Source organism: Mustelus asterias, chromosome 3 (genome assembly GCF_964213995.1).
Source record: "Mustelus asterias chromosome 3, sMusAst1.hap1.1, whole genome shotgun sequence".
Taxonomy (NCBI): domain Eukaryota; kingdom Metazoa; phylum Chordata; class Chondrichthyes; order Carcharhiniformes; family Triakidae; genus Mustelus; species Mustelus asterias.
The window spans coordinates 140,737,472-140,763,532 of record NC_135803.1 but is presented as its reverse complement, the minus strand read 5'-3'; the positions used below and the strand labels follow the sequence as shown (position 1 = coordinate 140,763,532).

The 26,061-nt window shown below is 43.2% G+C and overlaps 1 protein-coding gene across 1 annotated transcript in view; it reads right to left on the bottom strand.

Moving 5' to 3' along the window:
- The window catches only part of LOC144491876 (stabilin-1-like), a 213,167-nt gene that overhangs the window by 52,391 nt on the left and 134,715 nt on the right, over positions 1-26,061 (bottom strand). Inside the window, exons 35-42 of the mRNA XM_078210166.1 lie at positions 17,973-18,101; positions 14,564-14,620; positions 13,254-13,361; positions 9,118-9,313; positions 7,400-7,495; positions 6,462-6,507; positions 5,727-5,806; positions 2,329-2,454 (exon numbers count right to left, since the gene is read on the bottom strand). Coding sequence (XP_078066292.1) covers positions 2,329-2,454; positions 5,727-5,806; positions 6,462-6,507; positions 7,400-7,495; positions 9,118-9,313; positions 13,254-13,361; positions 14,564-14,620; positions 17,973-18,101 — 838 coding nt within the window. The remainder of the gene's footprint in view (positions 1-2,328; positions 2,455-5,726; positions 5,807-6,461; positions 6,508-7,399; positions 7,496-9,117; positions 9,314-13,253; positions 13,362-14,563; positions 14,621-17,972; positions 18,102-26,061) is intronic.

Sequence of the window (26,061 nt, the reverse complement as noted above, 5' to 3'; positions counted from 1 at the left end):
GTGAGTGTAGCTACGGCACACAGAATCATAGAGCCCCTACAGTGCAGAAGGAGACCATTCGGTCCATTGAGTCTGCACTGACTCTCTGACAGAATATCTTACCCAGGCCCTCTCTCCCGCCCTATCGCTGTGTCCCTGGTGCTGTGAGGCAGCAGTGCTCGCCACTGTGCCACCGTGCCAAACATGAACTGCAGTGCAGCGGTTCAAGAAGGTGGCTCACCACCATCTACCTACTCAGGGGAATTTGAGGTGAGCAATAAATGCCAGCAGAACTCACATCCCATGAATGATTAAAAAGAACAAACAGCCAAAAAGAAGTTTTTCCTGCTATCAGATCCCTGCTATCTGACTCACCATGTGATAATTTACTATAGTCTGGCCTATCCTTGGCACTGGTAGGCCTGTTAAGGCAGGGGTTTTTGCTCCTACTCCTGTGACTGCTTTTTAAGTGAAAGTTAAAGACACTGAAGTTATTAAGGGGTATGGGGAGAGCGTGCGAGTATGATGTCCAGACAGAGGACCAGCCATGTTCATATTGAATGGTGGAGCAGGCTTGAAGGGCTGAGTGGCCTACTCCCGCTCCCATTTCCCATGTTTCTATGCCTATTTTCTTTAACTTGTGCAGCTCTATATTGCACATCCAGGCAACTGTGCTGAAATTGCCCAAATATATTTCTTTGGAACCTTTGAAAGATAAGGAGACTTTCATTTGGAATTTGGATTTGGACCAAAGTAAATCCCAGAAGTAAGAGTATCATGTTTAACAAACCAGACACATGGTTCCTAGAGAACAGTTTTTCAAAACTACAATCGTCTTTTGTAGCATGTTGTCATCGCCTTCACACTTACAAATGTCCAAGAGAGTACTAGCGATGAGTATCAGGATGCACTCTCAGAATGGGGAAATCTCAATTCAGTTTAAGTGAACTGGGCTCAAGTTTAAATCTTGAACATGAGTAGATCATTTCCACTAGAGCGTTGGGGAATCAGAAACAGGTTTGAACCAGTGAAGCAGAGGTCAAGTTCAGCAACAGCAGGAAGCTAAGGTCAGGGAAAAGGCCCATAACTCTGCAGCTGTGAGGATAGCTCTTAGTGAACTTGCCCTTGGAATTAGAGGCATCAGCCTGGCAGGAATGAAGCAATCCAGCCACCCAGATAGTTTGGCAATTAAACACACAAAGCTCCAAACACAAGGTCACCCTTCGACTCAGAATCACACCACCCAGTGAGCTGACAGCCACTAATCGCTGAACGTATCCATCTCCCTCCGCCACCCCCACTACCACTCCAAACACCCTCCCCCGCACCCCGCCACCAATAGACAGGAATGTTGTAAATGACTTAGAACATTTTAGGCAGTACTTTCTTGTTCCAGTAACATCTGGCCCAGAACACAGCTGACCTACTTTTAAGTTAATCAAACTTGTATATTATAATCTATAAACCCAAAGGAGTACAGTCAATTGCTACTGGATACCAACGTGCAAGCATGGGGAGCTGGTAGTGTAGTGGTATTATCTAGTAATCAAGGAACCAGGGGTAATGTTCTGGGGACCCGTTGTTTGAATCCTACCTTGGCAGATGGTGAAATTTAAATCCAATAAACTCTGGAATTAAAATCTATGGATGACCGTGATTGTCATAAAAACCCATCTGGTCCAGAGAAGGAAATCTGCTTTCCTTACCTGGTCTGATTTACATGTGACTCACAGATCCACAGCAATGTGGTTAACTCTTAAATGGCCTAGCAAGCCAGTTAGTTCAAGGAATAGCTGTTGTCCGAGCCAGTGACGCCCACATCCCATCAATCAATTAAAAAATGCAATGGACTCTTAATATGTAGAATCAGTCATGAGAGCTACCCCATAGGTACCTTGTGTGACTCACTAGCTAACCTATCATGTACAATGTATCTTATATTCTTTATGTTTATTATGACCATTTTCAACTTGTCACCAGGCCCGTTATAGGAATCATCTAATTATTGAGAGCAACTATCCCCAGCACCCGGCTGGCTGATTAAAATCTACCCCTGTTGCATTATAATCAACAAATACCAGGAACAGTTTTATGGATAAATATTTTCAGGGTTGCAGCAACAGATGTCAGGCTGACTAATGAGGAAGTCCATCATACTATGATGAGTTGGAAAATGTAATTATCAAGCAGAATGCACAAGAACATCTGTGTGTTCCTCTATTTTACTCATTATCCAAAGCAGATAGACTTATAATTAAATTTAAATAAAGCAGAAGCAGCTGAATTTGGATAAGTGAGGCCAGCACATGGAATTCTCTGCTTTTCACCATGTCTGCTTTTCATACTTACCTAAACAGATTAGCCCATCCCCAGTGTAACCGTCACGGCAAGTGCACGTTCTCTCTCCTGCAGAAATGTTGGTGCAGTTGGAGTTCACTGAACAGCCGCCATTATTAACCTCACAGGGGTTGATTTCTGTGAACAGGAAAATGGTGGTTAATGTGAATTATGACTTTTTCCTCAGAACCAGAAAATAAAACTATTGTTTGCAGCTCTTGTTATCTGTCAAATAAAAAAAATGATTCTAGTGGATAACACCATACCAACAAGGCATATCTTTCCATGCTGCTTCCTTCTATTTAGTGATGTGCCACTTATCATTGGGTTTCATGAACAAAGCATGGAGGATATGTCAACTTCTCATTATTGTGTAATAAACTTGGGCACAGTGGTTAGCACTGCTGCCTCACAGCCAGGGACCCGGGTTTGATTCGGGTCACTGTCTGTGTGGAGTTTGCACATTCTCCCCATGTCTGTGTGGGTTTCCTCTGGGTTCTCCGGTTTTTTCCCACAGTCCAAAGATGTGTGGGTTAGGTTGATTGGCCACGCTAAATTGACCCTAGTGTCAGGAGATTAACAGGGTAAATATGTGGGGATACGAGAATAGGGCCTTGGTGGGATGGTGGTCGGTGTAGACTCAATGGGCCAAATGGCCTCCTTCTGCACTGTAGGGATGCTATGATTCTATGATGATTAAGTAGTAAGGGAGAAAGAGAGAGATCCCCTGTTATGAATGTGAGGCCTTGGCTATTGTTCAGGATGGTTATGCTTTAAGCAGTATCTTTAATTTGAGGTAAAAATGGAGGATGAAAAGGGACAGGTGATCTGCTATGAGTTCTGCCTGACGACAAGCCTGTGAGGCCTGGTTACCTTGGAGATCGGATGTTCAGCTCCAGCCCTATTGAAATGCATGTGCCAAGTTTAACACCTAAACACAAAGAGAGATGCAGTGTTCTTGCTATTGCATGCTTACTGGGTGGAATTTAGCGGCTGTTTAAGTTTAAGAATATGGGGTCTCCCTTTTAAGTTGGGGCTGAGGAGGAATCTTTTCTCTCAGAGAATCATTATTATGTGGAATTCTTTTCCCCAGAAAGCTGTGGGAGCTGGGTCACTGAATAGACATATATATAAACATAGAAACATACATAGAAAATAGAAGCAGGAGTAGGCCATTCAGCCCTTTGAGCCTGCTCCGCCATTCATTATGATCATGAAATTCAATATGCTGATCCCGCCTCCCCCCATATCCCTTGATCCCTTTAGCCCCAAGAGCTATATCTAACTTTGTCTTAAAATCACACAACATTTTGGTCTCAGCTACTTTCTACGTTGGTGAATTCCACAAATCCATCACTCTCTGGATGAAGAAATTTCTCCTCACCTCAGTCCCAGAAGGTTTACCCCTTACCATCCACCTCTCTCAATTTGCACCCACTCAAATAACAACCTGCCTTCCTATTTTTGTTATTGAAGTGGATAATCTCACATTTATCCACATTATACTGCATCTGCCATCACTCACTCAGCCTGTCCAAATCACGCTGAAGCATCTCTGCATCCTCCTCACAGCTCACCCTCTCATTCAACTTTGTACTCCGTCTACAATCCCATTAATTTCCCCAAAACCATTTATTTACTAATACTGATTGCCTACAGCTCCCCTCTAACGCTTGTGTTTCTCAGAACTTCTGGTACATTATTCATGTCTTCCTTTGTGAAGACAGAAGCAAAGTAGGAATTTAGCTACTCAGCCATTTCTTTGTTCCCCATTATGAATTCCTCCTTTTCTGACCGTAAGGGATCTACATTCATTTTTGTCTATCTCTTTCTCTTACATATCTATAGAAGCTTTAACAGACAGTTTTTATGTTCTCCACTAGTTTACTTTCATACTCTATTTTCCCCTTCTTAATCAATCCCTTGGTCTGCCTTTGCTGAATTTTAAACTGCTCTCAATCCTCATGTCTCTTTGCTTTTTCTTGCCAATTTGTATGCTTCTACTTTGAATCTAATACTATCTCTAATTTCCCTTGTAAACCATGGTTTGACCACAGTTCCCTTTCCACTCTTGCCTTCCCTTCCCAAATAGGAATAAACAACTTTTGGAGTTCACCTATTCGGTCCTTGAATGCCTGCCATTGCCTGTCCACTGTCCTTTCTTTCAGTAATGTTTCCCAGTCCATCATGGCCAATTCATTACCCATACCATCATAGTTACCTTTATGAGATTCAGGACGCTGGTCTCAGAATCTCACTATCCACCTTGATAATTGATTCTATCATATTATGATCACTCATCCCCAAGAGTTCTCTCACAACTAGATTGCCAACTAATCTTTTCTCATTACACAGCACCCAGTCCAAGATGGCTGTTCCCTTGTTGGTTGCTCAACATATTGGTCCAGAAAACCATCCTGCATACACTCCAGAAATTCCTCCTCTATTGTACTGTGACTAATTTGACTCTCCCAATCTATATGCAGATTAAGGTTACTCATAATCACAGATAGTCCTTTATCGCAAGCATCTCTGATTTTCTGTCTAATGCTATTCCCAACATTACTACTACAGTTCGGTGGTCTGTATACCACCCCCACAAATGTTTTTTGCCTCTTGGTGTTTCTTAACTCGACCCATACAGATTCCACATCATCTATGCAATGTAAATTCAAGTTTGAGACTTTTGATTGACAAGGGAGTCAAGGGTTATGTGGGGATAGATAGGGAAGTGGAGTTAAGACCACAACCAGATCAGCCATGATCTTATTATTGTGAAGCTGGCCCAAAGGGCCAATTGGCCTATTCCTGCTCCTAAATCCTGGGCAAGATTCCCCGGCCTCCCCTCTGCATTTCACTCAGTGTCCGGAGTTGGTACTCTGATCCCACTGGTGGTGGGATCCTCTGGTCCCACCGCTGTCAAAGGGGATTCCCGTTGAAGCCATCCCACGCCACCAGGAAACCCGCAGCAGGGGTGTGCCGCCAGCGGGACCAGCGCAACTCTTTATTGTTGTAATAATATAGCCATGTTATGAATGTCAGGAATGTAATTATAACCTCAATGGAAAGTCTGTAGCCGCCGAGATACTTTCCTGAATATCCTCCGGCGTGAACGGCTGGAGAATTCCTGCCCTGTGTTCCCAGCATCACTAAAGCTGATTATCTGGTCATCATTATTACATTGTTGTTGTGGGATCTTGCCACGTGGAAATTGGCTGTCACTTTTCCTTCATTAACAGAGTGACTATATTCCAGAAGTACCTAACTGGCTCCAAAGGGTTTTGGGGGTGGCCTGAAGTTGTGAAAAGTACCAAATAACTTCAACACATTTCTTTCAAAGCATTTTCACTGTTTGGGTTTATACATGTTATTTTGACTTTCCCTACAAGAGGTATATTGCATAGTCGTACCTGAACAGTAGGTTCCATTCCCAGTGTAGCCAGCCGAACAGAGGCAGAAGGCCAGAGAACCAGGAGGCCCTGGAAGGCAACTAAGCACACACAGACACTCAGCTTGTTGTTCTTTCTTTTACTGTCAGTTTTCACATGTTACTTTATTTATTTGATTTGATTTGATTTATTATTGTCACATGTACTGAGATAAAGTGAAAAGTATTTTTTCTTGCACGCTAGACAGGCAAAACAAACCGGTCATAAAGTACATAGGGGAAAAGGAAGGGAGAGGGTGCAGAATATAGCGTACCTAGAATTCAGTCTTAGAAGCGCAGAATTATTACAAAATATGAAATTAGAGGGCATGCTGGGGATAGCTCACAAGAAGTCGCCACGCTCCAGCACCATCTTTTTTTTGGCTTATCATCACTGTTGGCAGTGATTTTATAGAGGTACTTTGGAATGTTGTTTTTATTGTTCTGTGCCAGGAATGTGCACTGTGTGTGGTAGGTACCCAGGAAATGTAATCCACAATGTGCCCAGTTGTTTCTTCCATCATCATGATGCGATATAAACATTTTGAGAATGTTACCTTACTGCTACTTTGGTAATTAATTGATATCTGCATAGATTTTAAACTTGGGCCCCTGTTCCAACATTCACAAGAATAATAAGACTGGAATTGCAACGATGTGCATTATTCCAACAAGACTGAGCTCCAAGAAAAACTGAAATCAGGTCTGTTTCACTTACTTGGCATTGGGGTGGCAAGTGTCATTGCAGAGATCATTTACAATTCCTGAAAAAGAGAAATGCTGAAACATAAGTCAGAATTCATTTTGCTTCTGGAAAGTGAGGGTCAAATCTCTATAGAATATGCATGTCATTTGGAATTTTATATTTGAGTTCACCAAAGCTTACATAAAGGGAATGGAAAATTAGTGCTTCTGTTTGTTTTCAGACTCCATGGATTATACAAGATCAGACCTGATACATATAGGGCTGTTTATCATTTTAATTTGGGTAAAATGAAATCTAAAATGAGAACTTTCAAAAAATAGCAAATACAGATGTTTCACAAATAAGATGAGGACAATAGCAAAAACCAGCACAGTGAATATAATATTAACCAGCGCACTATGGAAATGGGTTAGTCATTGACTAGTGATTAAACATTGATCCATAGGGTAATAAAACATAGTGGGGGAATTTCATAGCAGGACATCCCAGTAATCTAAGAGAAATCCAACCCAAAAACGCTGTGAGGTCACAGTTTGTCCGAACAAGATTAATACAAATCCACACATGTGTAGCATCCAGCAGCAAATGGGTGAGTGCCCAAATTAAAAACTTTCAATCTTTCACTAATTGTCAGGCATTGAAATAAGTGTGTGGCAAACAACCATCTGAAACACACAAGCTGACATCACGGATGGGATTTTCCGGCCATGCTCGACCCAAAGCCGGAAGATCCCACCCGAGGTCAACGGACCTTTGCATGGCCCATGTCCCGCCCGCTACGATTCCAATGGCGGGCGGGACAGTAAAAGTCAGCCCATGCTTTCTCACCGTGTCCAAAAACCATATCAAATCAGAATTATTCCTTCTTGATAATATTGCAAAATATACTTAGGTACTCTGTTTAATAAATATACATTTTTTAGGCTTAAAGCTTATAATATTCCCCTTACCTATAGCACAATTTGTGCCTCTCCACCCTTTGAAACAGTTACAATTTCCATCACCATCAAGTCCATCGTTGCACTTCCCATTTACACACTTGCATTCTAAACACACACAAGTAAGTACGCTGTTAATCAGGGTGTAAAAGCGTAAAAGGAAGAAAACAACATACAGATACAGGGTGATATTGCAAGACATGGTCCTGAACAGCTTACATCTTTGCCAATCTCTCCCGTCTCCACCAACTGTTGGCTCTCTATCCATCCCTCGCACTCCATCCCCTCCCGCTCCTCACCACTACAGTATAAATCTCATCCTATTCTCTATTGTGTTCAGCTCTGACGAAGGGTCACCCAGACTCGAAACGTTGGCTCCATTCTCTCTCCACAGATGCTGTCAGATCTGCTGAGATTTTCCAGCATTTTCTGTTTTTGCTCCTGAACAGCTATACTGTTAAGGAGGCATTGAACAGTCATCAAAAATTCTTTCACAGGAATAGAGGAAAGAACTAGGGCAACTCATTGGCCAAAATTTTCTGGCCATTCCTGTTGGCGTGATCGTTTGGTCCTGCCAATGGTGAACACCTGCTGTGGGTTTCCTGGCGATGCGGGGTGCATACAATGGGAGACCCTGTTGACAACGGCAGGATTTGTTGATCTTGCTGCCAGCCAATGGCATGCTGCTTCCACCATTGCAAAACACTCCGGGGGGGGGCCAGAAAATCCTGCCCACAAAGCGGATCCCTAACATACCTTCTAGCAACCATTTATAGAGTGGTATTTATTAGCACCTGTTAGTAAATCACCTTTTTATCCCTGAAGAGCGAATAGTATGTGGTTGAGAAAGGACTAAAAAAGACATAAAAATGTCAATAACCAATATCATAAAGCCAGATACTGTTGTGAAGATTGGTAACAAAGGGTGATGCAATATTATGTGTAAGGTTAGCGCAACACTACCAGTTAACATAAAACAAATAAAAGGTGCATAATGTACAAACATACTACAAAGGTAAGATAAATCCATAATATCATGGTACATTGTCTACACTTGTATAGGTACAACAGTTAAACAGAAACATTCTTGCTCAAATTGTTTTCCATACGAACCCACTGAACATTGCAGCCTTGTCTAACTGCGAGAGGTAAATTAATATGGAAACATTCGAACTGTATTCCAATTTCTAGCCCAAAGCTACAAAAAAATAGGAATACAACAGAAACGAAATAATGTAAGGAAAAAATTGAACTTAACACTTGCATTTTTGTAAACCTTTATGCCCATTCTGGTGAGAATATATTATGCAACCTATTGATGATGATAGCCGGAAGTGGTCAGAGATCAGGAATAGCACAGGTTACAAAACTCAGATGCACATATTAGACACGTTGCATCAAATGATGCATCCTACAAAATCAATTATATAGTCTCCTTTCATTATTTTTTACATTTTAATCCATTCTGGCACAATGATTAGCACTGCTGCCTCACAATGCCAGGGACCCAGGTTCGATTCCCAGCTTGGGTCACTGTCTGTGCGGAGTTTGCACGTTTTCTCCGTGACTGCATGGGTTTCCTCCGGGTGCTCCGGTTTCCTCCCACAGTCTGAAAGACGTGCAGGTTAGATACATTGACCCAAACAGGCTTGGGGAATTTCACAGTAACATCAGTGTTAATGTAAGCCTTACTTGTGATTAATAAATAAACTTAGTTTTTATGTCCATACCATTTTCACAACGAGCTCCATATCTTCCAGCTTCACAAGATTCACAGGCAGTGCCTTGAAATCCTTCCCTACACAGGCACTCTCCAGTTCCATTGATATTATCTTGACAGATGCCGAAATTGGAACACCAAGCACCTGGCTTGCCAGGGCACATCTGGCACTTGGGTCCAAAATATCCTAAACAGCATTCTAAAGTCTGAAGCAACAAGAAGAGGAATGAGGAGCTGCACCAGGAATGACAGATAAAAGTATTTCTTGAAAAAGAATACAATCAGATCATGTGTTTAAATCTTGCATTTATGAGGGACAACTGAAAGCTTGCCCATAAATATGTATTTAATTGCACGCATGAAGCTACTTTAATGGAACTAAAATGGAACTTAATGGGAAGCCAGTGAGCATTCTCTTTATTAGACTCAGAATGTTCTTGCAATTTCTTACATTTATTTTCTAAAGTACTTGTTTTGTTTGAAAGCCAAAAAAGTGTCATCTGTCAAATGACATTGTGTGAGCATAGAAAATACTTACATAGTTGCCAGGTCAAGGATGTCTGATAAAATATCTATTTCCTATAGAAAAGAAAGACTCACACACACTGATTGGTTTCCAATTTTACTTCTCCTAAACATAAAGGGTGGGATTCACCCAGAAAAAATTCTAAGTGCCAAATTCGTGTAAAAACTGGAGTAAATTCTGCTGGTTTTCAAAATGAATCACCCGCACTCCGTGCATCACAGAGTGTCCCAGCATGTATCCCGTTAAAAATCAGCAGGCGGAGCCTATTCCCGCTGAAGAGGCCGGCAGCATAGCGCTGAGCGGGCCATTGTCATAGCAGAGATCGCGCATGCGCAGTAGCTCCATACTGTCAGTCTCCCAATCACTGGCCAGCCCCGCGACCCCACACTACTAACCCACCAACCCCCCCAAGCCCCGACTGCTGGCCTCCCGGACATGTCCAGGCCAGCCCTAACTCCCCCTCTGCCTCCCAATCATCTCGATCTTCCCTCCACCCCTCATGCCCACCTATCTCCCTACTCAGAGGCCCCATACCCCCATTAGGCCCCCCACTGGTCACATCCCCTTGGCACTGCCCGATGCTCGGTGGGCAATGCCAAGGTGCCCCATGGGCATTACCACTTTGCTCCTTGGGCTGTGCCAGTGGGCCAGGCTGGCACTGCCAAGCTGGCAATGCCCGGGGGCACCTCCCCTTATCGCCAACTTTCTAAGGGGTTTCCATGGCCCGCCTCCACTCCAGCGGGGTTGGGCTGCCAGCTCCCATGGGAAGCTGTTATAAACCCCGCTGGAGTGAAACACTCCTGGCAGGGGGCGAAGCTAGCAGGCCCGGAGATTTCAGTCCCAGACCCACTAATTAAATGTAAATTATATTAAAATCAGAATTAACATAAGTCCGGCAGCCAGAAACACGCGGAGGCCGTGCTGCCCAATGGGAACCCGATACACGGCTTGAGTCTCCCGGCTGGGAGAATCACCCCCCCCCCCCCCCCCCCCCCACCCACATTCATTCTGCAATGTGATTTGTTTTCTCTTTCTTTCACAACTTAGTTAGCAGTTCAATTCATCATACTGAATGTACAATTTTATAAAAGGACCAAGAACCTCAAGATTACAAGTTCTGCTTCTGGAACTTCCAGTCACAAACAATCTCAATTGTCTTTGTTGTGTGAGTATTTAATTGGGGTTAGCCCTATATTAGTTCTCTTGCTTAGAGTAGCATATCAAACACTGGGGATGATTTTGAGCCTGTGCTCTGCATCCGTGGGAGTGGAGACGCACGCTCTAGGTCCAGAGAGACTTGTAAAGCATGATTCACGCCGGTAAGTCTCCAAATTCCGATCTACCAACCCCCTCACTGGTGGAGTGGCGTGAAACACGAAGATGAGTTTAATACATTAGCATGTCATCAGCAAGGGGTCTCTCCAGGATTTCCGCCCTCACTGGATATTCAACAGGTGCCGGCATGACATCACGCCGGTCCATTTACAACAGGTTCACCTTGACATGAACCTGTCATGGGAGACTCCCTGAGGATGTAAAGGTGAGTACAGCCCCCGGAGCAGAGGGACATGGCGAGGAAGTGGCCTGGCACTGCCCCTTGGCACAGGTTAGCACCACGCCCATGCCAATCTGACAGTTCCAACCTTCGTCAAGGGGCGAGCCCCAGTGGGAAGCTCATGAGGGAGGGGCTGGGGGATTCATTCAGATTTGCTTGTGGGCCGGGAGCAGACGGAGGAACAGGGGATGCCAGAGATTGCTGTTGTGGGGATGGGCGGGAGGCGATTATTGGGGGAAAGGGGGTCAATGATTGGGGGAGAACATAGAAAATAGGAGCAGGAGGAGGCCATCTGACCTTTCAAGCCTGCTCTGCCATTCATTAGGATGATGGCTGATTATCTGACTCAATAGCCTGGTCCTGCCTTCCCCCATATCCTTTAATCCCTTTTGCCCCAAGTGCTATATCTAACTGCTCCTTGAAAATATATAGGACGCGATCTTATCACCCGTTCATTCCACGCTCATGCTGCAGCGAAGACGGAGAATTTGGCGATTAGGAAAATTCCAGTCTCAATGTTTTAGCCTCAACTACTTCTTTTGATAGTGAATTCCATCACCAGCTCTTTTTGCTGATGTGGAAGTTAGGTTACAAATAATTGTGAAAATTAAAGTTCCATAATTTTCAAAACACTCTGTCAAGTAATGGAAAATGATTATTAGCCAAACAAGGCCTTCAGTCCAGCCTTCAGTAAAACCAATGCTTACGTATTCAGGATAAGCAGGTATATCTAAAACCTTGTTCCATAAACACTGCTAATTCTACTATAGAAAGGATATTATTAAACTAGAAAGAGTGCAGAAAAGATTTACTAGGACGCTATTGGGACTTGATGGTTTGAGTTATAAGGAGAGGCTGGATAGACTGGGACCTTTTTCTCTGGAGCGCAGAAGGCTGAGGGGTGATCTTATAGAGGTCTATAAAATAATGAGGGGCACAAATCAGCTAGATAGTGAATATCTTTTCCTAAAGGTAGGGGAGTCTAAAACTAGAGGGCACAAGTTTAAGCTGAGAGAGGAGAGATTCAAAAGTGTCCAGAGGGGCAATTTTTTCACACAGAGGGTCGTGAGTGTCTGGAACAAGCTGCCAGAGGTAGTAATAGAGGCGGGTAAAATTTTGTCTTTTAAAAAGCATTTAGACAGTTACAGAGGGATATGGCCCAAATGCAGGCCATTGGGATTAGTTTAGGGGTTTAAAAGAAAGGACGGCATGGAGAAGTTGGGCCAAAGGACCTGTTTCCATGCTGTAAACCTCTATGACTCTATGGCTGCATTCCAGACCAGGACAACAGGATGAAAACAAAGAACAAGTTACCGTGACAATTACCAAATAGCAAGCTATGGAGACATATTATGCTAATGAAGGATTGGTTTTCTATTGGATAAGAAAGGGCAAAAGGCTATGCTATGATTGGTGGATTTATATGCCAATGAAGGGTTAGAAAAAATTGGTCATTTCTCATTTGCTGTAATTAACTATAACTGCTAAATTTTCTGTATGAATCAACAGAACACCCGGCAATACTTTGCTTGCCTCGTGTTCTCACTTGTGCACAAGTTATTAAAGCTTAAAGCTTTGAGTACTCTGGGTTTAAATGTTGTCTGTACCCAAGTCAACTGCAGTTTAAGTGTTGTTTGTATCCAAAGCCAATGACTCTGATTCCCTCTTGCCATCACTCACTTGTTTCTGAGTTCATGGGTGATCCTTGGCCTCTGGTGGGTACAGTACAGGCAGCAGCCACTGCCTCCCCAGTGGTATTGCCGAGCAATGAGGAGCTACTGGCCTCTGGTTGACTGGCAGCTCTTGGCAGCTGTGACTTCTGTCACTACAGTCTTTGATTCTGGGGAAGGTCCAAAGCTGCCCTGTTAAGTGCCTGATTGACATTTAATTTGGTGGGCCTTCCCGAAAAGAAGTGAGATGAGACTCTCGCTGGCTTTTGAACCAACAGGTGAGTCCCCTGTTGCTTCTGTTAAATATTGCTCAGAAAATTACTTCAGCGCCTCAAGAAGATGGAAGGAAATGTAAGAGGTAAAGAAGACTTTTGGCTGGCAGGAAATATACTTACTATGGTTACTTTTATACAGCTGGGCTTGCAGCCAGAAAGTTTCACATCTTTGCCACTCCTAAATTCTTTATAATAGCAGTTGGGTGTCCTAAATTGGCTAGAAAATTCCTATGCAAAAAAAATTTGAATGTTTAACACTTCAAAATGCCATATTTTGTTGATTATGAACTTTTGCAGCAAACAGTACTGTACCAAAATGATTAACACATTACATCTTAAAAACGCCCCACAATCCTTGATCTTGTTCCAAGTATAATTATACAGCCCAAGCATTTGCCAAAAAATAATAAGTTATGCACAAAATAAGTACAAATATCCAAAAGAAGATGTGATATCAAGACATGGCTGAGTGCTGCCACTCCCCAAATCCTCCCCACCATCTACAAGGCGCACCAGGACTGCTTTGGTACACTCTCCTGGAAGAATAAAGCTGCACTAATACTCAAGAGAGATGGATACCATCCAAGAAAAACAGTTCACGTGATCAGCACTTCATCCACCAGCTTAGACATCCTCTCTCTATCACTGATGTGCGGTGGCTGCATTAGCGCACTATCTACAGGATGCAGTGCAGGAACTGGCCAAGACTTCCTCTTGGTGATAAGGGATCCCAGTGGGGGTTTCACAGCCTCCGGCCCAGAAGAACAATTTGGTGCAGGGTCAGAGAGGCGGACAGAGGCCTCTGCCCCAAAGAGAAAAGCATGAGCCTAACTCTACACCCTCTATTTGCAGTTGAGAGAGGTGAATAAAAAGAAAGAGGCAGGGATAAAATATAGTAATCTGAATTACAGAATGGAATAATGAAGTGGAATTGGAAAATAACCCCATTTAAAATAAAATTCTAATCTACTTTATACAAACCATAAACTATCAAATTTTCAGGCATCTAATAATGAGATGAACCATGTCAGCTTCGCGCCATCCATTTGAATATTAGAATTTTTAAATTTTGCTGCCATTTTGCAACATGTCCTCAGACTAATATTCTAAATTTTCATATGGATCAGTGAGTCTTAAAGATGCTTAGACCTGCTACTTGCTTGCCTTATCTGCATGAGTTTTCTGCTCCTGGCTGAATCATTGAATGATTCACTACTCAGAAATGAAAGATTGTTTCAAACAGATGAAATATTGGAGCACATTCACATTTAAAGCTCCTGCCAGCAAAATCACTCACTTACAGCATTTATATGTCTTTTGCAATAAATCGTTTTGGGAAAGTTGGAATCAATCGCTCTAAGTTACATTATACAAGGGACCACATTGGAAAAGCGAATAAAACTAAAGACGGCATCAGAATTTATACTTACCATTGAGGTTGTCCCTTGAGGACAGATGGGATCATGATCACAGCTGCTGCATATTCCCTTAGAAAGAAAAATATTAACTTTGATTTCTATTCTGTTCACATTGGCATGTGGTTCTACATACGATACAGATACAGCCAGTTTATTAAGAAAAGTTACTTTCAGTCAAGTTTCTCTGGATTTTAAATGAAAATAATCCAATTAAAAATATTTATACAATAAGCTATCCAGTCATTCACTCAGTAATTCAAATTACGGGAAAGCAACATAAAATAGTTGATTTATAAGGCAAGATTTTAACTACTTTAAAACCCATTCATTTGCACATAGTTTGCACTTAAGCTCTACATAATATACACATTCTCAAGGCAAAACCTAACAGTGTTTCATGTGAAATGCATGAAAATCAAAAAAGGAAATTCTGGCCACTCAATATTTGAATAATGATATTGGGCAGAATTCTCCATATTGGAGGCAAAACTCATTGGTGAGGGGGAAAGTCAGCATGTTTCCTGCTGGATGGTGGGGCAGGTAAACAGGCACAATCTTCTGCTTTTCAGCTCATTAATCATGCCCCTGCGAGGAGCTTGCCAAATCTCATGGTGGGGTGGGTTGGAGATCACCAACCTCACCATTACCTTGTGGGGTCAAAGGTCCTGGCATCAAATTTAAAGGCCAGGAGCTCTGCACTGTATCTACAGAGTCCTCACAGTCACAGCTCGTACTGGAGAAGCTGGCAGATGTGAACAACCACATTCTGGAACATGCGAGGGCACCTCTGGCATTGCCTTTCGCTCATCTCCCCACTGCTGGCGATACAGCTGTTACTGGGCCAATGCTTGCCTTTGCAGTGTTCCATGTTCACTAACATCTTATAAAGCCCCTGTTCCTCTTCCTGCTCAGGCTCTTGATCCTCCTATCCCTGTGCCAAACTGTGTTGGGCCTTTCTTCTCCTCACCTGGATGAGAGCCATTACTGAGGCAGAGTTTCCTGCATCCTAAATCATCAACACCTCCCAGAATGTGCGAATGAATTAAAGTAGTAGATTAATTGAGCATGGCCTTTACAGTTTTCCCTCCATCTCAAAGCCAGAACACCAATGCTAAGCACTTCATCCGACTTCCATCTGGACATGGTATCACCACCCCATCTCTTCCATATAAACGTAGTCCTGGATGCCCAGAGATGGGTGTTCCTCCTGTTCATACATTAATAAGATGTTGCGCCTTGACCAGGGCGATGAGGGCCACGTGCAAGAAATCTCAATCGAACACTTTCCCACTTGTCTCCACTACCCTCAAACCTCTACTCTTGGCAGCATAGAAAGACTAACTGCATGACCCCTTGTCAGCCATGGTTATTCAACAGGAAGGGTGGAGGTTTGGAGTTGTTAGTTGGCTGCCGTCCACCAGCCGTTTCTCTTGGAGGCATCCACCTCCCTCCTTCCCTACCTCCCTGCTTCTGACTGCAGCTGATGGCAAATAGCACAGAATTAACTGCAGCTCCACACCTTGCTGGGATTGCAATGTTATAAGACTATGAGTCGGGAACAAACCTACTGCAAAGTGGGCTTAACTATAGAGAGGAGAACACAACTGAGCATTTTTGACATCCCAGTTGTCTCAATTATTAGTGTATACCTTTAGTCGGCCTCAGTTAAACTCCACCACTTAAAAAGACCCTCCTTCCACCTTGAGGAATCTCACGAACTGTGTGGTCAAAGACAGTTTGGAAAAATGGTGCATGCCACCTTTCAAACTCGTTCCACCACCTTCTGCCTTCCCCCTGTCGCTCACCAGCATCCTCCCCATCGCCATAGACCCAGTCAATATCACCATTCCTCTGTCATCCTTGAACCTCCCCCATTATCCTGGACGCTATCACAATCCACCTCCCCAAGCCCACCTGGACCCTGCCCCTCCTGTTATCCGAGCCACCTGCTTTGTCCCCCTCCATGACCCACCTACGAGACCCTCTTTACCTACCAGAATCTCACCCTGAACCTGCTAATCTATCCCATCCTACTCCCGTCTGACTGTGACTGCTCCCTTCTATCACCAATACTCTGAGTTCAGCCCCTGAACCTCATCATCAACATCACTGCCCCTGCCCTCTACGAAACTCCCTCCTTCCTTCGACAAACCTTCCTCCCCAACATCCGTCACTTCCTTGACATTATCCCTACTACCCTGTGAGGTAGTACTGTGAGGTACTACCCTGGCCACTCCCTTCCCCCATAAGCCTCACTCCCATGTCCAGCCTTCACTCTATTTTGCGCTCTCCCTCCCCCAGGCCTTCACCTGCCTTCCTTGTCCAGGCTTGGCATGGCATCTGAAAACAGCACTCAATGCTTAAGTGAAGTTATATAAAGCCCCCAAGAAAGCGAAAGCAACTTCTATTGACCTCAAAGTCATTGACGAGGTGAAGTTCGCCAGATGCACACTGCTTAGATAGAGTTCTTATTTTCTCACTGGCTGGGAACTTAATTCCTGTGATTCATTATTCTGTAAATTGAGTTTGTGTCTCTGTATGCCCTGTTTGTGAGCAGATCTCCACTCCACCTGATGACGGGGCAGCACTCCAAAAGCTAGCGGCATTTGCTTCCAAATAAACCTGTTGGACTTTAACCTGGTGTTGTTAAACTTCTTACTGTGTTTACCCCAGTCCAACGCCGGCATCTCCACATCATAACTTAATTCCTACCAGTGGTCTTTTAATGAACATGTGTAAGCTGCTAATACATGCTAATGGATTCCCGACATCATTCATCAGGAAGCTCAACCCCACTTTTAACTGTCCTTGTATTCAGGAGAACAAAATATCAAGTTTATTCTGCCATCGGGAAACAGATTTTTTGCCTCCCACCTCCTCACGCCCACCATGATTCCTGCTGCACTGAGTGGAAAATTCCATCCACTGTTTTCAAATGTATGATAGATTAGGGAATTCCGTCAATAATAACAAACAGAATCACTGGAGTTTGTTGGCTGATCCTTTATGCATATGTCAGAAATTGGCCATCTATCCCAGTGTTACTGACATTTTCTTGAGAACCACAAAATCCTCAAAAGCCAATCTCCAAAGTAATGCGCCATGGAGTTATTAGATGTGGGCCAACACCTTCAATTCTCCATATTGTAAGTTCAACCATGCTACAAGGGGTGTAAAAAAGACAGAAAAATATTTTTTCAATAGTAGTTTGATTTTTAACAAGGTCCTTTCAGTTGCTGTAAGAAAGTCAGAAACCTCGTAATCGTATTTCATCAGCCTAAGCAATAAAAAAAAACTGAACAGGGGGCAGTGGCGGATCCCACAGCTTGCTCTGAACATCTCCCAGCCAGATAAAACTGTCACTAGAAGCCAAACGACACACACTGGTCAATCCATATATACATTAGTATTTTATACATACCTCTACTATTACTGCGTCATTGGTGTCACATCTATTTTTCTGCATTTGAAGAACCTGAGTTGTTCCCAGCAAGATCCCATTTCTTGTCTCATTGTGAAAATCATTTAATGGAATGTCATTTACAAAAATCTGGAAACATAATGACAGTTTGTATCTTAATGATAATTGGAGAAAAACTCATCTTTTGCATCAGATAATATGCTAATATAGTAAAGCGATTATATCCTTTTGTAAACAATAAGACTTTAAAACTCTTTACTTAGACTCGGAGGAGTTTATCCTTTAATAAGAGGGTAGAATAGTGTAGTAATATGCCACTGTTTAAATTCTATCATGGTAATTTGTGAATTTGAATTCATTTGAGTAAAAGAAAATCTGAAATTAAAAAGCTGGGAATGGCAACCATTACGACTAATATTGTTTGTACTGAGCTTTCTTATCAGCCTGGAGTAGGGTAGTGAGATTCCATTGAAGCACAGGCCAGGACACTTGTCGCTTACATGCACCATGGTTTGCACTTCATCACAATTGCACAAGATTCACAGTGTCCCTAATGGAAGGGTTGCAGCAAGGTCTGACTCCAGTGTGAAACCTGTTCAGTTTGACCCATTCATTGTGTGGGAGGTCTAAGCCTGGGATTTGATTTGGTTTGATTTATTATTGTATCATATGTATTAACATACAGTGAAAAGTATTGTTTATTGCGCGCTATACAGACAAAGCATACCGTTCATAGAGAAGGAAACGAGAGAGTGCAGAATGTAGTGATACAGTCATAGCTAGAGTGTGGAGAAAGATCAACTTAATGCAAAGTAAGTCCATTCAAAAGTCTGACAGCAGCAGGGAAGAAGCTGTTCTTGAGTCGGTTGATACGTGACCTCAGACTTTTGTATCTTTTTCTTGACGGAAGAAGTGGAAGAGAGAATGTCCGGGATGCGTGGGGTCCTTAATTACGCTGGCTGCTTTGCTGAAGCAGTGGGAAGTGTAGACAGAGTCAATGGATGGGAGGCTGGTTTGCGTGACGGATTGAATTTCCAACGTGGGATCATCAACCAAGTGCTAATTCTGGGCTGTGTTGTTGGTGTTATGCTACAAGTCCGTCCACAGCAGAATGCCCGGCTCGGGCAGGTTGGTTCAGATTGACCCCCTTGAGATGAGGTGTTTGCTGGGTGGGTGGGTGATGTCCTCTACCAATGGCAGGTCTGGAATTTTGTACATTATTTCTGGCATTCGTGCTGTGCTAGCTACATGATGGATTTGTGGTGACACAATGTTGCAGAGCACAGTTAGTCAAATTGCTTTTGTTGACCAGATTACTCTGGTTCTTCATGGTCTCATTCTGCTTGACATTGACCAGTTTGCAGTGCGCAGAGTTCTGCCAGACAGAAGCACAGTACTCATTATTGAGGAGCAGAGAGCCAAAGAGGAGGTCTTAAGTTCTGCTGTTGGTTCCCCAAGGGGTTCTTGCTAGTTTGCTGATGAGATTGTTGTGACTCTTCAGTTTAGCTGAGACTTTCTAGAGGGGTGGCTTGAAGGTCAGTGTGCATTCCAAAATGGTACCGAGATACGTAGGTATAGAATGGTGTTTGATCCACGATGGTGCTTAGGTAGAGATCAAGTTCTTTGTGACTTCTTGCATTGTCAAGGTGGTAGACATATACGGTTTTGGCAGTACTTGGTTTGAAGCACTAGTTTTGACGGTGGTCAGAGAGTTTACTAAGGTCATCATTAAGAGCACTGTTAATGTCGTTGAAATCTCTCACTTGGTGAACATAGCAGATGTCACCTACGTAGATGAACTTGCAGCTGCATGTGGCTGGCAGGTCTTTTATATACAGGTTGAACAGGGTGTGGGCTAGTACTGATACTTGAGACAGGCGACTTCACTGCCTCTTCCATGTGCTGGCTTTAGGCCCCATCTGGACTCAAATAAGTCTGTTTTGAAGGAGAGAAGCAATGGTGTCAACAACCCAGGGTAGTAGGACCCTAGAAAGCTTGACTAGTAGGCTATTGTGCTAAAATTTATTGTGGGCCACAGTGAGATCAAGTTAGAAGACTCCAGTTTCAAGGAGCTTTTGAAAGTCATCTTCGATGTGGGTGATGAGGGCAAGTACCTGGTCTTCTGTGCTGCACTCCTTTTGGAACCCAGCTTTGTCTATGGATAGTGTATCTTCTACGGTTAGTTGGATACAGTGCAAGATGATCCTCTCTAGCAGCGGGTGTTGTTTTCATGCTACCCCTGCCCTTATCCTTCTAGGTGGTGGCTTACTGCCACCTTTTCAAGGTCAATTAAGGATGGGCAATAAATGCAGTCCTATATATGGTGAATTAATTACTTTTTTTGTTTGAAAAGTCACACACACCAATGCGGTTGATTCATAATGGCTTTCTGAAATGGCTTAGCAAGTCACTCTCTTGAATCAAACTGTTACAAAGAAACTGTCAGTACTTGTAAAAAAAAGCCTAGCACCATGTTTTCTGCTATCTAGGACGGAGAGTAAATGCTGACCTTGCCAGTGATGTACATATCCCCAGGAATGAATAAAAGAAAAACTTGAAACAGTATCAGCATATTTGCAGCCATTTGACAGGTAAAAAACTCCAGAGCAGCAGTAATACAGCTAACTGTTATAAAATGTTATTTTTAAATTGTCATCTGTACACACTTAAGGGAACTAATTGAGCACTTCAAGTCGACCACATACAGCCTCCTGAGAAAGCAGCTGCAAGGATAAAACTAACCTCCGTCATGTAAAAGAGCAGCTGTACTCTCCCTTGGGTTTCAACAGCTGTGAACTAAACAAAAAATGCACATGTAGGGGGCTCAAAAATGCATGTAAATGGCCTCAACAGGAAAGGATAAAGGGCTCACATGCTTTAGTATAACCTCAGACCCAATGACAACACACTTCCCGTTACAGGAGATGAAATGTCCAATGCATACAGGGTTACCCTGATATGTATTATAGCGTTAAGAATTAAATTCGGTCAGAGCTTACTCTCATAGCAGCTGGAGAGTAATTAGGCTAAAGGAAGCAGTGAATTGTAAAGAGGATGAAATTACTTTGTTTAAAAGCTGATATGTGTGCTAAGCATGAATTAACGTGAACCCATTTTAGCATTAGTGGACAATTAGCACATTTTAGCCCAATTCCCAATATTACTCCCGGAACCAAACTAAAGCATGTTAACACCAGTTTCTTTGGCTTGCTAAGAGGCTAATAGTGCCAATTACAGCTCAATTCAGAAGTATTCTGCGTTTCAGTATATCTTCTGGTCCAGATCGTATTAATAACACCAGCTCTAAGCTTGTGTCCAGGCAGTGGAGAAAATTGACAATGCTCCAAGAGCAACCAAACACAAGGATCGTAAACAGCAAGTCAATGGGTTTAGTTCACACAGTTGGATGGCTGGATCACCAAACCTTCCTTTGCTGTACATGTTGGAGGGGGAGTACAATTAGGAAAAATGGGCCAGAGAAGTCCAGGGATGTAGATGAGGAAAATGATTAGGATCTATTACTGCTCTATGAAAAGATCTGCTTCAGCTTCACCTAGGAGCAGTAGGAAAGGGTTCTGTCTCACCACGGAAAACATACATGAATTGTGACATCCACTGAACTAAACATGCATCAAAGAACTCCATCAATACTTTTCGGCAAGCAAAGGTAAAAACGTTATTGGCTTTCAGTTTTTTTTTAAGCACAGTTAATAGTGATCAATCAGTGTGTTGAAAATCACTGCAATATCCAGGTCACAAATACCTTGCTTTGAAATGCATTAAAATGGATGCCAGCGGACACCAATGTCAGAAAAAGTCAATGGAGCTTTTCACAGAATCACACAATTGTTACGGCACAGAAGAAGGCCATTTAGCCCATCGTATCTACACCAGCTCTCCAAACGAGCAGCATTACTTAGTGCCATTCCCCTGCCTTTTCCCCGTACACTGGCACATTGTTTCTATTCAGGTAACCATCTCATGCCCTCTTGAATCCCTCAATTGAACCTGCCTCACCACACTTCAGACAGTGAATTCCAGACCCAAACCACCCATTGTGTGAAAAAAAATTCTCTCACATCACATTTGCTTCTTTTTCAAATCACTTTAAATCTATGCCCTCTCTTTCTCAATCCCTTTATGAGTAGGAACAGTTTCTCCCTACCTACTCTGTCCAGTCCCTTCATGATTTTGAGCATCTCTATCAAATCTCCTCTTAGCCTTCTTCTCTCCAAGGACAGTCCCAACCTCTCCAATCTATCCTCATAAACAACGTTACTCATCACTGGAACCATTCTTGTAAACCTCTTCTGTATTCTCTCCAATGCCTTCACATTCCAATACTCCCAAGTTTTGTGTCATCCACAAACTTTGAAACTGTCCCCTGCATATAAATATCTAGATTGTTAATATATATCAGGAAAAGCAAGTGTCCCAATACTGAGCCCTGGGAATCGCCACAACCTACCTCCTTCCATCCCAAAAAATATCCATTGACCATTAAGCTCTGCTTCCTATTATTCAGCCAATTTTGTACACACTTTGCTAATGTCCCTTTTGTTCCATGAGCTATGACTTGTCTCACAAGTCTGTTGTGTGGCACTGTACCAGATGCCTTCTGAAAATCCATGTACATCATATCAATAGCATAAACCTCATCACCTTTCTGCTACCTCCTCAAAAAACTCCAGCAAGTTAGTTAAACATGGTTTCCCCTTTCGAAATCTATGCTGGCTCTTCCAAATTCACCCATATTTTTTCATCTAATTCTATCCTGAATAATTGTTTCTAGAAGCTTGCCGACCAATGATGTTAAACTGACTGGCCTGCATTTGCTTTGATTTGATTTGATTTATTATTGTCACATGTATTACTATACAGTGAAAATGATTGTTTCTTGCGCGCTATACAGACAAAGCATACTGTACATAGAGAAGGAAAGGAGAGAGTGCAGAATGTAATGTTACAGTCATAGCTAGGGTGTAGAGAAAGATCAACTTAATGCAAGGTAGCTCCATTCAAAAGTCTGACGGCAGCAGGGAAGAAGCTGTTCTTGAGTCAGTTGCTTCATGTCCTCAAACTTTTGTATCTTTTTCCGAATGGAAGAAGGTGGAAAAGAGTATGTCTGCATTCATGGGGTCCTTAATTATGCTGGCTGCTTTTCTGAGGCAGCAGGAAGTGCAGACAGTGTCAATGGGTGAGAGATTGGTTTGAGTGATGGACTGGGCTTCGTTCACTACTCTATAGTTTCTTGTGGTTTTGGACAGAGCAGGAGCCATACCAAGCTGTGATAAACCAGAAAGAATGCTTTCTATGGTGCATCTGTAGAAGTTTGTAAGAGCTATAGCAGACATGCCAAATTTCCATAGTCTTCTCAGAAAGTGGAGGTGATGGTGGGCATTCTTAACTATAGTGTCTGCATGGAGGGACCAGGACAGACTATCCGTACAAAAGAGTTGGCACACTCAGGGTACAGGCTATAATTTATACATCTATTTAACCATTCAGAAAGCTTTTCAATATCCCATAGAATTCATCAACAGAAAAGGACACCCTTAATCGTAGGTAGAATGACCGCCAATGGCTGCCAAATAATTATGCATGGGAATAGAGTTACGAGGGACTGCCTGCAATGCCCATATCTTAAGAAAATTATGAATACTCCTCAAAGGTATTAGTTACTCATTATTTGGATGCAACCATGCAATTTTCATACACCCAGTAAAGACTACAGGTGGGATTTTATGGCCTTGCTTGACCCAAGACCAGAAAATCCCACCTGAGGTCAACGGGCATTCCCAATTGTCCACCCCTCGCCCACTCCGATTTTGTGGCATGCAGGGCAGTAGAATTCCAGCGTTTGGCTGGGATCTTCCGTTCGGGAGTATATGTTTGGTGGGGCAGGAGGGGGGTGGAAGTGGGAGCTATTTTCGCTGGGGTAGCGGGACAACTGACCACATGCAATTGTGCTGTACAGCTCATTAAATCTGCATCTGTGAGGAGTTTGCCAATTCTTATGGCAGGGAGCAGTCAGGAAGTCGCCAGCTTTAACATCACCTCATGGGGTCAAAGTTCTGGGCATCATATTTAAAGCACGCCCAGACAACCTGCACTACCCCATCCATCTTTGTCCAGTCACTGCCCCATCCTTCACCACTAACCTTTCCTTGGTTATCCTTCTCTCACCGTTGTCACCACCCAATCGCAAGCATAGGCTGCCATTTACAGAGGCTTCCCAAAGAGGTCAATGCAGCTGCGACTCATTGTTAACGATGGAAGACGTCTACCTTGCTAGGTGCACACCACTGATATGCGTTGTAAAAGTGAATGCTCTAATTTCTCGCTGGCAGAGAACTTAAGTTGGAAGGGGATCTTAATTCTGGCAAGCTGGCCTTTTAATGAACATGCTTGACATGCTAATGCATGCAAAGAGGTTCCCGTCATTGTACAGCCGGAAACTCAATACATCTGCAACCCACATTCAAAGTGCTGAGAATTTGATTGCAAAGGTTAATCCTGCCATCGGGGAACTGATTTTTGTTCTCATGCCAAATTCAATTCCCCCAGCCCACCAAGCTTCCCGCTGCTGGAGGGACTGGAAGATTCCACATTTGAAACATAAGAACATAGTTAGCAGACATTCAAAGAGATTTTCAACCACTGGTTGAAAATGAGCAGCAACCTGAAAGATTAGAGGATGAGGAGGAATGGGAGGCAGCAGATGACAATTAGGAGCAGGGGGAGACTTGTCAGGCACATAAGGAATGTTTCGTAAGCTCTAACACAGAGACAGGATCTTTCAGATTGCAGGATTTCCCCACAGATGTCGACTGTCCCGCAGCCATTTGATTCTCCAAGGAGTGTTAGTTGGCTGGAGATGAGACTCATGTCCCTCACTCAGGAGGAAGTCCCACCTCAGAGAGCTGACCACCAATTTGATTGGCTGGCAGCTCTGTAGTCCCAGCAGCACCTGCAGCAGCTGTGGCCAGGACTGGGTCTACAAGTAGTCTCCAGATTTAAAATGCTGGAGTCCAGGACCAGGTAAATATGGCTAGTCTCACAGCAGGGTTGGAGCTGGGGAGGTTAGTTGGAGAAGATGTTTGAGAGGTTGGAGTGTGAGGGACCACCTGCAGGTGGCAGACTTTGTGAGGGGTGTCCAATGTTGAAGGAAGTGCCCCCCACCCTCCTCCCAACCCCCCCACTTTATATCCTGGGCCCGAGCTTGATAAATTTCCAGGCTTCCCCCCCGCTCCTAAATTCTTCCCAACAGTCTTAAAATTGAAGCTGGCACGAAATGGCCCTTAAGTGGTTATTCAATTCTCAGGTAAGTGCCTCGATTTTAGACAAGGGTGGCCAGGCCAGTCTAGGCCTCACTTGTGCCACTATAAAATTATGGACAGGTTTAGGTAAGTGGGAAAGTGGAAGAAAGGCTATCTGGGGAATTTTAAAGGCTCAACCCGCACCTGCAAAGCCGCTGGTGACAGCCTGTAAAATTTTGCCTGTATCTTTAATTGAGTCTTTGTTCTTTATGAATCAGCAATGCTCAGCAGTGCTGTTAATGTGAAAACTATTTACATTTAAAGAAAGTAATTACATTTAAACTTTAAAGTAATGTTCCTTTATTACATTAACAGCAAGGGCTTATGTATTTAAGTCAGTATAACTTGCCCCTAAGCCCTGTTCTTCTGGTATATAAACTAATATTCTGTTATGATCTTGCTTCAGTGTGATGTACAGCTGGAAGCAATAAACATGCTGAGAACTTGCTTACGATTCAGTTTTTCCCCATACTTGCTATGGCGCAGGCCTGACTGTGATTTAATAGCTTGTGGAGGTCATTTTGGTTTTGAGGTCTTCACAGTCACTTGTTGAAAACCAACTGCAGACTAGGCCTGGTGGCAGCTCAAGATGTGGTGTTGACACAGGATGCTGTGGTGTGGTTTGTAGTTGAATCATAGAATTATGTAGTATAGAAGGAGGCCATTCAGTCCTTCATTCTGTGCTGGCTCTCTGAAAGAGCTACCAATGAGTTCCATTTGTCTGTTCATTCCAATAGCCCTGCCATTTTTTTTGAGAATCTGAGAGTTAC